Genomic DNA, 17,952 nt, shown 5'->3' with positions numbered 1-17,952 from the left:
CAGAGTGGCCAAAATGAACAAATCAGGAGACTATAGATGCTGGAGAGGATGTGGAGAAACGGGAACCCTCTTGCACTGTTGGTGGGAATGCAAATTGGTGCAGCCGCTCTGGAAAGCAGTGTGGAGGTTCCTCAGAAAATTAAAAATAGACCTACCCTATGACCCAGCAATAGCACTGCTAGGAATTTATCCAAGGGATACAGGAGTACTGATGCATAGGGGCACTTGTACCCCAATGTTCATAGCAGCACTCTCAACAATAGTCAAATTATGGAAAGAGCCTAAATGTCCATCAACTGATGAATGGATAAAGAAATTGTGGTTTATATACCCAATGGAATACTACGTGGAAATGAGACAAAATGAAATATGGCCTTTTGTAGCAACGTGGATGGAACTGGAGAATGTTATGCTAAGTGAAATAAGCCATACAGAGAAAGACAGATACCATATGGTTTCACTCTTATGTGGATCCTGAGAAACTTAACAGAAACCCATGGGGGAGGGGAAGGAAAAAAAAAAAAAAAAGAGGTTAGAGTGGGAGAGAGCCAAAGCATAAGAGACTGTTAAAAACTGAGAACAAACTGAGGGTTGATGGGGGATGGGAGGGAGGGGAGGGTGAGTGATGGATATTGAGGAGGGCACCTTTTGGGATGAGCACTGGGTGTTGTATGGAAACCAATTTGTCAATAAATTTCATATATATGTAAAAAAAAACACAGAAAAAAAAAGAACTTCATATGTAATTAGTTTTCAATTTGAAAATATGAGTTTTATTGATATTTAAGATCAAATTCAAGGGCCTCTCACCTTGATTGATATTTTTTCTCTGTCTCCTGATTTCTCCATATGTTAATTATGACATTTTCAATCATTTTTCTAATCTCTCATATTTTCAAACTTTCAATTAACTGAATAATGTTAAGGAATAAATAGGCAGTTGACTTTCTATTTTCAAATAAAATATATACATTCCACATTGTGTGTTCTGGCCTTAGAATTCTAAATAGAGTTCTGTTAAAATTCACCAATAACTCATTCAACTTGAGATTCCTATGCTTAAGATTTCAGCACTGTTACAAATGATTCTTTGAAAGCTTGCAAATTGTGGTTACTCTTTTTCTGATTCTACTACAGTTTCTTATCATCCTCAAATATACTGAGTTAATTTTCTCTTCATAAAATATTTTGATATCATAAGACTTTTGGACATGTCTTTCTCATATATTCATACCTATAATGACTCTATTTGTGTATTTTCCAGCAATATATTTTCTTCTCTGAAATTACAGATTTCCAAATGCCAACCATTTATATTTACTTTGATATCCTTTCCTTGCCTTATATTCACTCTGTCATATTCTGAACCTTCATCCTTCAGTTAATCTACTGTTTGTTTAAACCATTTAAGCATGTAACATTTTGTTAAACACATTGTTTCCTTAGTTGTTATGTAGGAACAATATTTTGGAGGGTAAATGTCTGTTGATGGATATTTGGACTCTTTGCATAATTTAGTTATTGTCAATAATGCTGCTATAAACATCAGGGTACATGTATCCCTTCAATCAGTATTTTTGTATCCTTTGGGTAAATACCTAGTAGTGAAATTGCTGGATCTTAGGATAGTTCTAATTTAACTTTTTAAGAAAACACCATATGTGTTACACAGTAACTGTGCCAGTTTGCATTCCCACCAACAGTATAGGAGGTTTCTCCTTTCTCTGTATCTTCAACAATATCTGTTGTTTCCTGTGTTGTTAATTTTAGCTATTATCGCCAATGAGGTGATATATCATTGTAGTTTTGATTTGTATTTCCGTGTTGACAAATGATGTTGAGCATTTCTTCTGTGTCTGTTAGTCGTCTTAATTGCGTGTAAGAATTAATGGACTACTTTATGAACTCAATACCTATGTAAATGGAGAAATTTGTTTCATCATTTCTCAAAATCATTTTGTATTGCTTCGTTTAAAAAAAATTGTAAGCTTTTTTTGTAAGAAAAGGCTCCTCACTCTTATGTTGATATACATTTTCTTTACCAATTTGTGTAGTTGTCTCATGTTTATTGGTATTTTTATCTTTTCAAAGAATTTTATTTAAAAAATGAATTACTGTTACTTTATTTTTATAAAACTAAAAATAAATATTATTTAATACATATATCCAGTTTTCATACAATAATATGTTGGGTTTAATTCTCTTCTATACTGATTGATAATGCCATCTAATACCATTTTCAAATTCCCATATTCTATATTCTGATTCTGGATCTCTTAGGTAAATTCCTTTTTTGTTTTTTTAATTAGAGTATTGCTTGGTTTAGATTTCTATGTCTAAAAACATTTATGTCACTGATGACATCATCTTTTGTCATTATTCTTTTTTTATGTTTATTACATATGCTTTTTTACTTCATTTTCCATATTAATTTTAGAATTATTTATTTTTCCCCAAACTGTTGTGATTTATGTTATAATTGAAGTAGATATGGTTTCCTGAAGACTTTGAACAACAATGTTATCTCCAAACTGCTGGAATCCAAATTTTAACATAATAAAATGAATATTTTTGTGTTTCCATCACATATGAAGTCACATATTCAGAAGACAGTTGTTCATAATTAGTTTGTAAACTATTTGAATGATTTCCTAATCTCTGTCATAACTAGAGTGTATTCATTATTAATAGCCACAAACAAAATTGTTAATTTCTACTTTACATGCAAATATAAGTTAACTAGGAAGCAGAATATTACTCTCTATATTGCCAAATCAGAACGTTTTCAAATGCAGTTCTGAACCTTTTAATTTATTCACATCCTTGTTATTATTTAGTATTATCTAGCTTTTGACATTTTCCTATTTTTAAAAAAATTTTTTTTTCAACGTTTATTTATTTTTGGGACAGAGAGAGACAGAGCATGAACGGGGGAGGGGCAGAGAGAGAGGGAGACACAGAATCGGAAACAGGCTCCAGGCTCTGAGCCATCAGCCCAGAGCCTGACACGGGGCTCGAACTCACGGACCGCGAGATCGTGACCTGGCTGAAGTCGGATGCTTAACCGACTGCGCCACCCAGGCGCCCCAACATTTTCCTATTTTTAAAAAAATTAACTTCAAATTATTTAATATGCACTGTAGTCTTGGTTTCAGAAGTAGTGCCATGTGATTTATCTCTTACAAATGATGCCCATTGATCATCTCTAAAAGTACCCTCCTTAATGTCCATCACCCATATAACCCATTGCCCCACCCACCTCCCCTCCAGCAACTGTTAGTTTGTTCTCTGTATTTAAGAGACTCTTATGGTTTGCCTCCCTCTCTGTTTTTACCTTATTTTTCTTTCCCTTTCCCTATGTTCGTCTGTTGTGTTTCTTAAATTCCACATGAGTGAAATTATATGTGTCTTTGTCTGACTTATTTTGCTTAGCATAATGTACTCTAGTTCCATCCATGTTGAAATTTTCCTATTGAGTAAAAAGTAATATTTTATCATTGTTAAATTTCCATTTGTCTGAATATTAATGAAACTATGTATCTTTGCAGATAAGTGTCATTTTGTTTTGTTTCATAAATTTTTAATGTGTAGTGTTTTTGAATATTTTATTTTTTATTAGTTTGTTCATTTTATTCTTGGAAAATATTATCTTTCACTATGTCTCAGTGTGTTAGTTTTGCATGAGTTTTTCTAGATGAATAGTCTAAATCTTTAAGTGAATAAATTACATTTATATGAATTTTCATATAAATTGTTTTATTTATCTTTATATGAAAGGTGATTTTATATTATGTTCAAATAAGTCTATAGCTTTGCATACCATATTTAAATCTTTAACAAATCTGGAGTCTATGTTGTATATACAGTTAAAAAAATCAAAATTTGTTTTTCTCCTTGGAGAGTTAAGGATTTGGGTCTTGCATTGAAATCAATGATCCATTTTGTGGTAATTTTCATGAAGAATGTTAAGTCTCTGTCTAGATGCATTTTTCAACATGTGAATGTTTATTTGTTGCAACAGTATTTATTAAGAAGATCATATTTTTTCCCTTGTATTGCTTTTTTCCTTTGTCAAAAACAGTCGCTTGCTTGTGAGTGTCTATTTCTGTCTATTGCTGCATATCTGTCTCTATTTTGCAAATATAACACTGTCTTGATTACTTCAGTTTTATAGTGCAACTTGAGATTGGATAGTGTCAGCCTTCTAACTTTGTTTTTCTCATTTAACACTTTTGGCTTTTCTAGATTCTTTGCCTTCCATATAAACTTTAATAAATGTTGATATACGCAAAATAACCCAGGGATTTTGAATGAAATGACATTGAATATGTTCAACTTGAAAAAAGCAAAACAAAAACAAAACCAAAAACTAGCATCTTGACAATTTTAGATCTTCCTATCCATGAACACAGGATATCTCTCCATTTACTTAGTGTTTTTTTTTTTTCTTTCTTTTGTATATCCCATCAGAATTTTCTAGTTTCTTCATATAAGCCTTTGTTAGATTTATGCCTAAGTATTTTATTTTGGATGGTGCTAATACAAATGGTAATGTGTTTTTAATTTTAAGTAACAATTGTTCAATGCTAGTATATAAGAAAATAATGAATTTTTGTATATTTACATGTAACTTTGCTATAATTCCTTATTAGTTCCAGGAGGATATTTTCGGTTGATTCTTTGCTATTTTCTACAGAAATAATGTCCTCATGAATAAATGTAGTTTTATTTCTATTTCCAAATTTGTATTCTTTTATTTCCCTTTCTTGTCTTAGTTCACTGGGTATGACTACTAATTCAATGTTGAGTGAGAGTAGTGAAAAGGGATATTCTTTTTCTGATCTTAATAGAAATGATACTAATTTCTCACCACCAAGTATTATGTTAGTTGTAGGTGTTTTGTAGATCTTCTTTACAAGTTGAGAGAATTCTTCTGTATCCCCATTTAGCTAAGAGATTTTATCATGTAGGTTCTTGATTTTATCAAACTTTTTCTGCATATATTTATATGATTATGTTATTGTTCTTTAGTTTGTTAATGTGATGAATTATATTTATATTTGAATGTTGAACCAGACTTACATGCATGAACTAAATCCCACTAGGTCATGACGCATAGTTAAGTTTAAACATTGTTGAATTGCATTTGATTGTATTTTATTGAGAAAAAATATTCATGAGAGATATTGGTCTATATCTTTCTTTTCTTGAAATTTTTTATATGATTCTAGCATTAGGGAAATTCTGACCACATAGAATGAATTATGAAGTACTTTCTCTGCTTCTATAGGCTGGAGGTGACTGAATAGAATTAGAATTAGCAGCTTAACTTCTTCCTTAAATGTTTAGTAGAATGTATCATTAAACCAAATCTAGGTTGTTGCTTTCTAAGTTGGGAAGTTATTAATTAGTGATTCAAATTATTTAATATATATAGACCTATTCAAATTGTCTGTCCTTGTGTGAGTTATGACACAGTGTTCATTAAAGAAATTTGTTTATTTCACCTAGGTTATCAAAGCTCTTGGCATAAAATTTTTAATAGTATTACTATATTATCTTTTTAATGTGCATTGAATCTGTAGTAAAGTTTCTTGCATGTCTCATATTGTAATTTGGCTTTTATCTCTCTCTTTTTTTATTAGTTAGCTTGGTTAGAAGCTTGTTGGTTTTACTCTTTTTTTTTCCAAATAATCAATTCCTGCTTTTGCTGATTTTCTCTATTTATTTCCTGTTTTAAATTTCATTAATTTCTTCTCTATTTTTTTCTGATTAATTTAGATCTAATTTGTCTACTTTTTCCAGTTTCCTAAAGTAGAAGGTTAGATTATTAGAATTTTCTTCCTTTTCAATATATGAGTTAAAAGTTAAAGATTTCCTTTAAGAAATGCTTTTACTGTAGCCCACAAATTTTGATAAGTGTTTTCATTTTCATTTGGTTAAAACTATTTTTGATTTATTTCGAATTTTTTTCCTTTGATTCATGTGTTATTACAAAGTGTGTTTTTTAATCTTCACACATTGGGGGTTTTCAGCTTTATTTCTTTTATTGATTCCTAATTTAATTTCATTGTGCTCTGAGAGCAGAAATTGAATAATTTGTGTTTTTCTAAATAGTTGAATGGCTCAGAATGTGGTCTATGTTGGTGAATGTGCATGTGAGCTTGAAAAAAACTTCATTCTCTGCTTTTTTTGAGTAAAGCATTTCATAGATATCTATTATATTCAGTTAATTGATAGTGCTTTCATGTTTAACTATGCTTTTACTAATTGTTCTGCTTGCTAGATCTGTCCATTTCTGATAGAAGGATTTGAAGTCTCTAACTATAATAGTATATTCATTTATGCTTCCTTGCAGTTTTATCAGTTTTTGCCTCACATATAATGATAATTTGTGAGGTGCATACACGTTAAGGGTTATTATGTCTTCTTGTAAATTGATCATTTTGTCATAGGTAATGTGACTCTTTGTCTCTGATAACTTTCCTTTCTTTGAAATTTCCTTTCCCTGAAATTTATGTAAGTACTCCAGCATTGATTATTGTTGACATGGTGCATTTTTCTCCATCCCTTTTCATTTTAATTTATATGTATATTTATATACATATAATTCATCTTTACTTTTAATGTGTGTCTCTTGTAGACAACATATAATATAGAGTGCATTTTTTGATCCACTCTGACAATCAATATTTTTCAGTTGGTGTATTTAGACAACTGATATTTAAAGAAAGTATTGATATATTTGGATTAATATCTACTTATGTGTTACTTTTTGTTTTCCTTACTCTTTTTCTTATTTTTGTCTTGTATATTTATTCTACCTTTTTTTCAATTGAGAATTATGTGTGACTCCATTTTTCTCCTTTGAAGCAAATTATACATTTTTTTTTAAATTTTTTTATTTCCCTAGAGTCTGCAGTATACAATTACAACTACTCTTAAATCCACTTTAAGATTACAATATATATCCTCACCAATACTTCATTTATCTTATAATAGCCAAGTATTTTTCCTCCTCATCCTTGTACCACTGTTATCATGAATTTCTCTTATGGATAATCTATAATTATCAAAACTATGTTTGCTAATAATTCAAACATGTTGGATCAAATACAAATCTTTCTTTTACCTTAATTTATGTCTTCTCTTAGTTCTTCTTTTCTTTTTTTATGTTTATTTATTTATTTTGAGAGAGAGAGAGCAGGGGAGGAATAGAGATAGGGAGAGGAAGAAAGAGAATCCTAAGCAGGTTTAATGCTCCATGTGCAGTGCAAAGCCTAATGTAAGTCTCAATCTCACCACATGGGAGATAATGATGTGAGCCTAAATCAAGTGTTAGACACAACCGACTAAGCCACACAGGCGACCCTCTTTTCTTTATGTTGATCTAAGTTTATTATCTGTATATTTTTTCTTCTTTCTGAATAATGACTTTCAATATTTCTTGAAAGGCGTGTACTAGTAACAAATGCCCACAGCTTTTGTCTGAGAAAGTATTTCTTTTCATTTTTGAAAGACAATTTTCCAAATGTCATAATTCTGGAATTACATTTTTTCTTTCAAAAATTTAAATAATTCACTCCATGATTTTCTTCCTTGCATTTTTTCCTGAGAAGTCAAATGTCATTATATTTTACATCTATAGAGTAAATCTGTATTCCTCACCCACCTTGGCTTCTTTAAAGATTTATTCCTTATCTTTGATTTTTGAAGTTTGAAAATTGTAAGCCTAGATATAGGCTTGCTTTTGTTGTTCATGTTGTTGCTGTTGTTGTTTTACATTTATCCTGTTTGGTATTCTCTGAGCTTCCTGGATTGTGATTTGGTGGCTGCCACTAATTTAGAGGCAATTCTCAGTCATTATTGTTTTGGATATTTCTTCTGTTCATTCTTCCCCTTCTGCTGTTACAATTATGTGCATGTTACACATTTTGATTTTGCCTGTTTCTTGTGTCTGTTTGTTTCAATCATTTTTAGTTTCTGTTGGCACATCCTCAATCTTACAGTTCTATATCCATGCTCATTACACTAATGAGCCCATCGAAGGCATTTTTATTTATGTTACAGTGTTTTTTATCTCTAGCATTTATTCTTTGTTAGAATGCTAATCTAATGCTTAAGTTAGAATCTATTCTTACATTTTATATATGTTTTCTTTCCCATCAGTGCATTGAGCATTTTAACCATAGGTATTTCAGATTCTTAGTCTGAAAATTACAACATCCTTTCCATATGTAACTCAGATTTTAGGGCTTTTTTTGTCTCCTCAAGCTGTTTTGTGACACTTCATATGCCTTATAATTTTTGTTCAAAACTAGATATAACACTGGATAAAAGCAGTTCAGTACTCTTTTCCTCAGAGGTTTCAACCCTGGTTTCCATGGAGTTTTCTGCACAGGCAGCTTATCATTTTCTGTATCCATTTATTTTACTCTTCAATTGTTTTATAATGTTTACTTATTTGAGAGAGAGAGAGAGAGAGAGAGAGAGAGGCAGAGAGAGGTAGAGAGAGGAAGACACAGAATCTGAAGCAGGCTCCAAGCTCTGAGCTTTCAGAACAGAACTTGGGATGGGGCTTGAACTCACAAACCATGAGATCATGACCTGAGAGGAAGCCAGATGCTCAACCGACTGAGGCACCCAGGCGCTGCTTACTCTTCAATTTTTGATACACTAATTTGCCTAGTGACCTGCATTATACAACAAAGCTAAGAGATGTTGATTTTTTCTTTGTTACTCATTTTACTTATTTTTAGGATAGAATTACATATTAAACTAGGAATCCACACAAATTACATTATATATTTAAAATGTGTTTGTGTATGTAACCATAATACAAACATTTTGAAACATAATGTTTGGAACATAAATATAAAATGTTTATTTGTGTATTTTTCCACTTTTTTCATTCATAAAGTCTAGAGTCAAGGCCAACAGAAAAAAGCACCTGTAACCTGATGACTTCAGTTGATTGATATAATTTCAGACTAAATTTACCATTGGACAAATAGCTAATGTCAGGCGTATAGCAGGGAATATGCTAGATAAGACTGGCTCATTGCACTGTGTCAGATGAATAGCAAGAAATATATCTAATATTACCTGGATCATGTGTGAAGACTCAGGAGACAAATTGAAGAGACTCATGGTAGACAAAAATGGAAAAATTTGAACATCAAAAATGATAATTACATCAATGAATAGAAAAAAGCCAATAAATTTAATTCCATCCACTTATTTTTTAATTTAAACATTTTTAATGTTTATTTATTTTTAAGAGGCAGAGAGACAGAGAGAGACAGAGAGAGAGAGCACAATCAGGGGAAGGGCAGAGGGAAAGGGAAACACAGAATTTGAAGCAGGATCCAGACTTTGAGCCAACCAGGTGCCCCAATTCCATCCACTTATAATAATGCCAAAATAGCAAAACAGCAGCATGCTTTTTGGTCAACTATAGCAAATACTAGGAAACAAATTTTTGATATTTGTAGAATTGAGCATAAAACAATGTTTAAAATCATATTTGAAAGTGATGGTTGCTTCACCCAAATTTTTATATTTATGTTGTAATAAGTCAGTGTTTTAAGCCACTATTATTTTTCAAACATGAACTCTTCAATAAACATTTTAGAACATTTCTTCTGGCTGATATAAAGATGAGCTCACACTCACTGATATTGAATGATTAACAATTTTGATAAGATAAAATTATACATTCAATCACTAAACATAAGATAGGTAAGTAAGTAAGCATACCATAATTGGAGCCATTTTCTAAATTGTGAAAATAAAACATGAAATATATTATGGTGCTTTATTATGTGTGGAGTGCTATAGTTTATCAAAATAAACCTGTAAAGGAGATAAAAATATCCTAATTGTACAGATGCGGTAATGAGGGTTAAATAATATTAATGACATATACAAGGTCATATAGATCTTTCCTCAATTAGTTGCATAGCACAGCAAAAGGTACTTACATTCTAAATAAGTCAATTTCTGTTTTTTCTATACCTACACCTTGTGGATTTCTGTTTTTGTTTATTACTCTTAAAGCCTGTATTATTCTAAGATATTATATAATATATATACATAATATATATTATATATAATATGCATATGGATTGTATATACATATGTTTGTGTTTATACATATATGTGTATATATATATCTTTTTATGTTTATTTATTTTTGACAGAGAGACAGCGCGAGTGGGGGAGGGGCAGAGAAAGAGAAAGAGACACAGAATTGGAAGAAGCTCCAGGCTCTGAGCTGTCAGCACAAAGCCCAGTGCAGGGCTCAAACTCATAAGCCACAAGATCATAACCTGAGCTGAGCCAAAGTCTGAAGCTTAAACAACTCAGCCACCCAGGTGGTCATATATATATATATATATATATATATATATATATATATTTCTTCTATGTAATGTTGAACTTTAACCATGAAACAATTATTTTCCTTCATATGTGACCTTTTTTAGTATTCTCATTAATTTTCATGATCTTTTTAAACAAATGATCTCAGATTATAACCTGAAACCTATTATATTTTAAGCAACCTTTTCTTTTGTGCCCCACAAAATTCAAACATAACATCTAAAAATAAGCTCATTACCTTCTTCACTTCTTCTATACATTCAGCCATGGAATTAGCTTCTATCCCTTCCTCCTCTTTTTCCTTCCTTCCTTATTCCTCCTAATTCTTCCTTTATTCTATATTTACTATGCCGCTCATATTTTCTCTTTTATTTTACTTTTCTTCACCAATTAAATACAGCTGCCTATGCCAACTCTAGACAATATAACTCTTGAAAATCACTAGTAAACTCTTAATCTGTGCATCATTGCCTGACTGAAAACCTCCAACAAACACTTAAAAATTATTAGATTGATTTCAAGGTATTTTTACCACTTCACCATAAGTCAACCTTGTAAAAATCTGTCTATGCTTCTTAATGAGAATTTCTTTGGCAGCATGAGCAAAGATATAAAGGCAGAAAGAGGAACAACATATTGTGAATGTGGAGTAGTCAGCTAAAAGACAATGGGTAGTTGGGAGGGAAAAATAAAGTTGGGACTGAGGACAAGGAAAGATCAAGTGGAACTGATGTAACAAAAAGGATGATAGAAGGCAAAAAGGAGCAAATGAGGTAGGAAAACCAAGCATATTATAAAAAATCATCTCAATTGACATAGAACTAAAGGAGGCCATTGATACTTAAATTTATCTAGTTAATGTATGTGTTTAATGATGAGAAAACAGATTTTGCCCAGTATGAAAAAAGTGATTTTCCAAGAAAATCAAAGTATGGAAATCATTAGAAGAAAAATGGTTTGGCTTAACCATACTTTTTATTGCCCATATATCTGCAAGTGAAAAAAGGTGGATAGCTCTGCTTATTTGTTGATAAGACTTTGGGGAAAATAGTACCTAATATCCATAAATAAATGCAATGGCCATGAGAAATCTCAAGATTTCTGTATTTTTTGAGGTGGGGGAGGGGAGGGAGAGAGAGAGAGAGAGAGAGAGAGAGAGAGAGAATCTTGAGCAGATTCGATGCCTAGCATGGAGCCCAAGGCAGGGCTAGATCTCATGACTATGAGATGATATGAGCCAAAGTCAAGAGTCAGATGGTCAGCTGACTCAGCCAGACAGGTGTTCCAAAAATTTTCTATTTTTAAATTGAAAACAGAATTAAAACCAATTACTCTCAGACACACATATTCTATTATTTAGAAAGTAGGAAGTACACATGTAAATAGAAATTGATCCATTAGTTTGTGTAGCATTTAACCTTTATACAACAGGCCATACATATTGTTTTTACCTTTTCTCCTTGCCTTACTTGTGTATAAATATTTGACGACTAATTATTATTATTACTTTGCATATCTGGATGAATGCAATACAATTACATAGCTGGATGAATAAAGCTAAATTGCCTTCCTGAAAGATTTTAGTAACTCACAGTTCTACCAAGAAAAAAATGACTATTTCTCCACAATACTGAATATACTTTTTACAAAAAAAAAAAAGACATAAAAATGTTACCTTTAAATTCTATATAAAGTAAAATAGGTAAATTAGAAATCTACCTGATGTTCATGAGAACTTTGCTACAGTGGAAACCTTTACATCATATCCCTACCAAAGTTTGTAAGGTTGGCCTGAATACATAAAATTTTAACACTCTTTTCGTCTTAGAAAATGCATGGCTATAGATCATATTATGTTCTTCCTAGAAGCTTTGTTTTTAAGTCATTAATAGGAAGAATGAGGTGATACATGTTACTCTGGGAATATTTTCCCATTTCACAGTAGGGAATGCACTCCTTTCCTGCCCTATCTTCAACTCCCAAATCAGTCAACAATATTTGATGTCAAATATTTCTTTAATAATGGTAAATCTGTATTTGAGGGAAATATGATATACTAAACACAATACAAAGAAAAGACTGGCCTCCTCACTGTAGACTTGGTGCACAGCAAGTTGGAGCCAAGGATTTGAGACTTATTGTCTGGTCATGCTCTGACATATTTGCCTTCCCAGTTCTGGTGGCATGTTACTTTCTAATTCTCTTTATCAGAGGCTCTTTTAAGACCTCCTTCCAGCAGGTATAAGTGAAAAATTTTAAGACACTTTCCCTACTCAATCTCAATAACAAGTACTTTTGCACTCCTAGGCTTTTACCTTTAAAAGAACCCTCAACACCAGACTCCATAAAATAATTTCTAAAGTTAAATAATTCAGTCAGTCATTAGGATATAACCAGTATTTTCTCATATCACTGACAGGAAAACTTATTGTAATTGCCCTTTCATTCCTTTTTGTAAATAGGAGTCTATAAGTTATGTGGGTGTGTGTGGTAGACAGAAACCTAAACTTTCCCCATGATTTATTTCTCCTGATGTTGCTCCTATGTTTACGTTATTCTATTTGGAGAGAGTGAGGTTAATGTGCAAATGTAATTAAGATCCCAAATCAATTGACTTCAAGTTATGTAAGGTAGAGTGTCTTGTGTTGGCTTGTCTTAACCAGTTGGTAGACCTTTACAAAAGGACTTAGTCTTTCCCTTAAGTCACAGCCTCTCCTGCTGGATTGAAGAAGTAAGATAATGAGTTATTAGGGTACAAAGAAATTAATTATTTCAACAACTATATGGACTTGAAAGATGAGGCTGAGCCTTAGATATAACTGCAGTCTCAGTTGACTCATGGATTACTACCTTGTGACACCTTAAGAAGAATACCCAGGTTAGCAATGCAAGAATTCGTACCCGTGTATACTAGGAATTAATAATTATTATTTAGAGATACTGTGTTTGTGTTCATTTGTCATGCAGAAAAAGAAAACTAATTCAGTTACAACAGAGTTTTAAGAAAACAGAAAAATTCAGATTAGCCGTAGTGGTTTTTTCTAACAAAACAGAAGAATACCCAGAACTACAGTGAATTTCATATATATCATTACACCACTATCTATAGTGATGTCACACATATGACATGTGATTTATTAAAAAAATTCAGACCTTCAGTAAACCTAAAATTTTCTATTTACAAAATTGATCACTTTTCCATATAATTATAGCATACAACCCTTACAGTGATCAAGACATTTAAGGATGAAAAGACCAGACTTTGAGGATTCACATGTCAGTCTCCCATGTAAAAGGCTGACTTATGTAGAAAAAGGAAATAAATAGGAGCTCCCTAATCCTCTGATATCCTGAGAGAGAACACTGTCCATTACAATGTAGATTCCATAGACCTAATCATCAATCTAATACCTCTTTTCTCTATCTAGGTAAAGCATGTTAGTTCTTATAATAATCTAATAAAGCTATAACTTGGTATATAATTAACCTGATTATTCATTTTAACAAACTAATCAATCTAAAGAATGATATTTGACTCAGGATAATATTTTGATTAGCCAAATGTAAAATTACTATATGTTAAAAAAAGAATGCTAATAGTGCCCTGTTTTATCATGGCATTATGTAGTACTGTGATGGACAGCAAATACTTCTCATTTATTAACTTATAAAACAGAATGTACAATTGTGCATGTTATCTTACAGTAAATATTTACTTATGACCATAATTTGATAGTTCCATAACAAAAAAAATATAATATTTGAACAAAAAGCATGCAGTTTTTCACTTTCTAAATCTTGTGGGCTTGTCTATGAAACTTTTGATACAAAAGTGTGTAAATATTGGGTATAGAATTGTATCAGTTGAATACATTAATTCACCATAAACTAAAGAATACAGAATATGGTTAATTAGGCAATTTGCTCTGTAGACTTCCCCTCCCTAACACCTTCTTTAATCCTCTGGCCACTTCCTTGTTGCGGAGGCTATAGATGAGGGGATTCAGCATAGGAGTAAGGATGGTATAAAAGGCTGACACCATCTTGTCCTGGGTGGGGGAACGGTCAGAAACAGGCCTCATGTATATGAACATGGCTGCTCCATAATACATTCCTACCACCATGAGGTGAGAGGAACAGGTAGCAAAAGCTCTTTGGCGGCCTTCCCCAGACCCCATTTGAATGACAGCTACAATGACCCGAAGGTAGGAAGCAATAATTACTGTTACAGGGAAAAGAAGCATAATTACACAGCAAATAAACATTAACCTTTCAAATAGCAATGTATTAGTGCATGAGAGAGTGAGAAGGGCAGGGACATCACAGAAAAAGTGAGGTATTTCCCGGGCACCACAATATGGGAAGGATAGTGCGACTGCAACAACAATTATACCATCAAGAGAGCCAACAATCCAGGAAGAAAGGACCATAAGATGACAGATTTTCTGGTTCATGAGAATTGAGTATCTTAATGGGTGGCAAATGGCAACATAACGGTCATAGGCCATTACAGCCAACAGGAAACATTCTGCTCCAAGCAGAGACACATATAAAAATATCTGGGTTCCACACCCAGCTAGAGAGATGCACTTCCTGCCAGACAAGTAGATGAAGGCCATCTTGGGTACAGTGGTGCAGATGAGCATGAGGTCCATGAGGGAGAGTTGGCTGAGGAGGAAGTACATGGGGGTGTGGAGCTGGTTGTCCAGGTAGATGAGGAGAATCATGACAGTGTTTCCCATGATGGCAAATGTGAAGATTCCCAAGACCAGAGAGAAGAGGAAGATGTGGGTGGAACTGTGATTGAAGATTCCCAGGAGGATAAAGTCAAAGTTGAAAGTCTGATTCTCCCATGCCATGATAAATATATTCACTGTAGACAATATAACATGTGAACAGTGCTCAGTACTGTATCACAGAAATATCAAGGACTTCTAGCTTACATCAGCACATCCATGATATTGTCTCTCTATATTAAAAAATAATTTTGCTGAGTATAACTTTTTATAAATTTATATACTAGGAATATTAACGTTTATTGTTAGCCTGATGCGATTTTTAAATATAAAGCACATACACAACACACAGTAAGTTTTTTCATTAGAACTTAGGAGGTTTCCTGGGTGCCTGGGTGGCTCAGTCGGTTGAGCATCCGACTTTGGCTCAGGTCATGATCTTGCAGTTTGTGAGTTTGAGCCCCATGCCAGGCTCTATGCTGACGGCTTCAGAACCTGGAGCCTGCTTCGGATTCTGTGTCTCCTCCTGTCTCTGCCCCTCCCATGTTCATGTTCTGTCTTTCTCTCTGTCTCTCAATAATAAATAAACATTTTAAAAAAGGAACATAGGAGGTTTCCAAAGAGGCATATAATCTAATTTTAGCAACTAGTTAACTAAACTGTAATATGGATTATTCAGAAATACACTGAGTCATAAGAAAACTCATGAATTGCTGAGAAGTCAATGAGATTTTCCATCACATTTTTTCATAGAATTTAACATATCACACTATAATACTAATAAAAATTCTGTTTACCAAAGTGTACAGGGAATCATGTACTAGTGGAAATTATATGGGATTAGTCAAATACCAAGTAAACAGAAGACATTGAGAAATCAAGGGTTAGAAGTACCTTAAATAATACTTATTGCTAATAATGGTAAGTTGTAGTGGAAGTAGTTCCTCACCAATATGCCCATCTCTTACTCCACCTCTTAAAATGAGGTGTACCCATGAAATATTCTGGTATAGGTCACTTTACTGGAGAAGCAGGTTAGCACATAGTTAAAGAGCATAATTCAAAAGACTCACACTGATGAATGGATAAAGAAGTTGTGGTTTATATACACAATGGAATACTACTTGGCAATGACAAAGAATGAAATATAGCCTTTTGTAGCAATGTGGATGGAACTGGAGATTGTTATGCTAAGTGAAATAAGTCATACAGAGAAGGACAGTTTCCATATGTTTTCACTCCTATGTGGATGCTGAGAAACTTGACAGAAGACCATGGGGGAAGGGAAGGGGGAAAAAAAAGTTAGAGAGGGAGGGAGCCAAACCATAAGAGACTCTTAAAGACTGAGAATAAACTGAGGGTAGAGGGGTAGTGGAAGGGAGGGGAAAGTGAGCGATGGGCACTGAGTAGGGCACCTGTTGGGAAGAGCACTGGGTGTTGTATGGAAACCAATTTGATAATAAATTTCATATTAAAAATTAATAATAAAAAAGACTCAAACAGATTATTTTTCTGTGTAACCTTAGATAGTTAATTTATCCAAGCCTCATTTTCCACTTAGCAAATTTTGATATTTGTTAATATTGGCATTGTAGGGTGCTATTAAGGCAAATGAGATCACATTTATGATGTACAAACATCACTTTGAATACAGTTTGTGACATATAAGTACTTTTTAAATAAATATTATTGAAGAAAAAGGATATGGCCCTTACTTTATTTTTAGACCATTTTTGTTTGTACAAAATTATTCACTTCTTGGGTGGCTGGGTGGCTCAGTTGGTTAAACATCTGACTTTTGATTTCAGTTCAGGTCATAAGCTCATAGTCCTGAGATTGAGCCCCATTTCATGAGGTGTCTCTCTCTCCCTGTCTCTCTCTTTCTGCCCCTTCCCCTCTCTCTCACTCTCTCTCTCTCTCTAAATAAACAAATACACAACAAAAAAGAATAATCATTTCCATTTCCTTAGCAAGACTCTTCCAGGGAATTTCTTTGCCTAGACAATAGCATATATTTTATTTTCTATTTTCACACTCATTTCTTTTTCTCTTGCTGCTGTATTCAGTAATGAAGGCATTGACTTCTTTCTTTCTAATGTATGGGCTTTCCTTCTTCTGGGAGTCATTTTGAGAAGTTTGCTAGGCGTTTTAGTTCCAGGGTTTGGAAAATGAAAAATTGCCATGTGGTTCTGCCAAATTTACTAAAAATGCATATTTTATTTGAGAACATTTTTAATTTAAAGCATGATATTGTTATACATTGTTTTAATGTTTTGTTTGCATGAGCAGGGGAGGGGCAGAAAAAGAGAGGGAGAGAGACAATCCCAAGCAGGCTCTGCACTGCCAGCACAGAGCCTGACTCATGAAACTGTGAGATCATGACCCGAGTGAAAACTAAGTGTCAGTCATTTAACCAACTGAGCCACCCAGAAGCCCATGTGTTGTATTTTTTTTTAACTCTACATCGAACTTTAACAGCTCAGGATGTGTTTTCGGACTTAAAGTTTGAATGATCTAGGTAGGCCACAGGGACATAAGTGAAGCAATCAGTTACCTATTTTGTATTAATGTCTAGCAAAAGCTAGATTACCATATATTCCATGCAAACATTTACAACATATTGCATGCTGCTAAATTATGTTGTTTTTTTGTTTTGTTTTGTATTTTTTGCTGCTAAATTATTATTTTTTAAGTTTATTTTTGAGAGAGACAGAGCACTAGAAAGGGAGAGACAGAGATAGAGAAGGAGAGACACAGAATCTGAAACAGTCTCCAGGCTCTGAGTTGTCAGCACAGAGCCCAACACAGGGCTCAAACTCACAAGCCATGAGAT

The 17,952-nt window shown here is 33.0% G+C and overlaps 1 protein-coding gene across 1 annotated transcript; it reads right to left on the bottom strand.

Annotated features, from left to right (window-relative positions):
• Positions 1–14,291: 14,291 nt before the first annotated feature.
• Positions 14,292–15,242, bottom strand: LOC115499614 (olfactory receptor 2M3-like). The gene has a single exon (XM_030293760.1). The coding sequence runs from the start codon at positions 15,240–15,242 to the stop codon at positions 14,292–14,294; it is 951 nt and encodes a 316-aa protein (XP_030149620.1).
• Positions 15,243–17,952: the final 2,710 nt, after the last annotated feature.

This window comes from Lynx canadensis, chromosome A1 (assembly GCF_007474595.2).
Source record: "Lynx canadensis isolate LIC74 chromosome A1, mLynCan4.pri.v2, whole genome shotgun sequence".
Classification (NCBI taxonomy): domain Eukaryota; kingdom Metazoa; phylum Chordata; class Mammalia; order Carnivora; family Felidae; genus Lynx; species Lynx canadensis.
The sequence above is the reverse complement of the archived record's forward strand: the minus strand, read 5'-3'. Positions and strand labels throughout refer to the sequence as shown.

Coding starts and splice junctions, on each gene's coding strand:
- LOC115499614 (XM_030293760.1), bottom strand. CDS start 15,242: ATGGCATGGGAGAATCAGACTTTCAACTTTGACTTTATCCTCCTGGGA.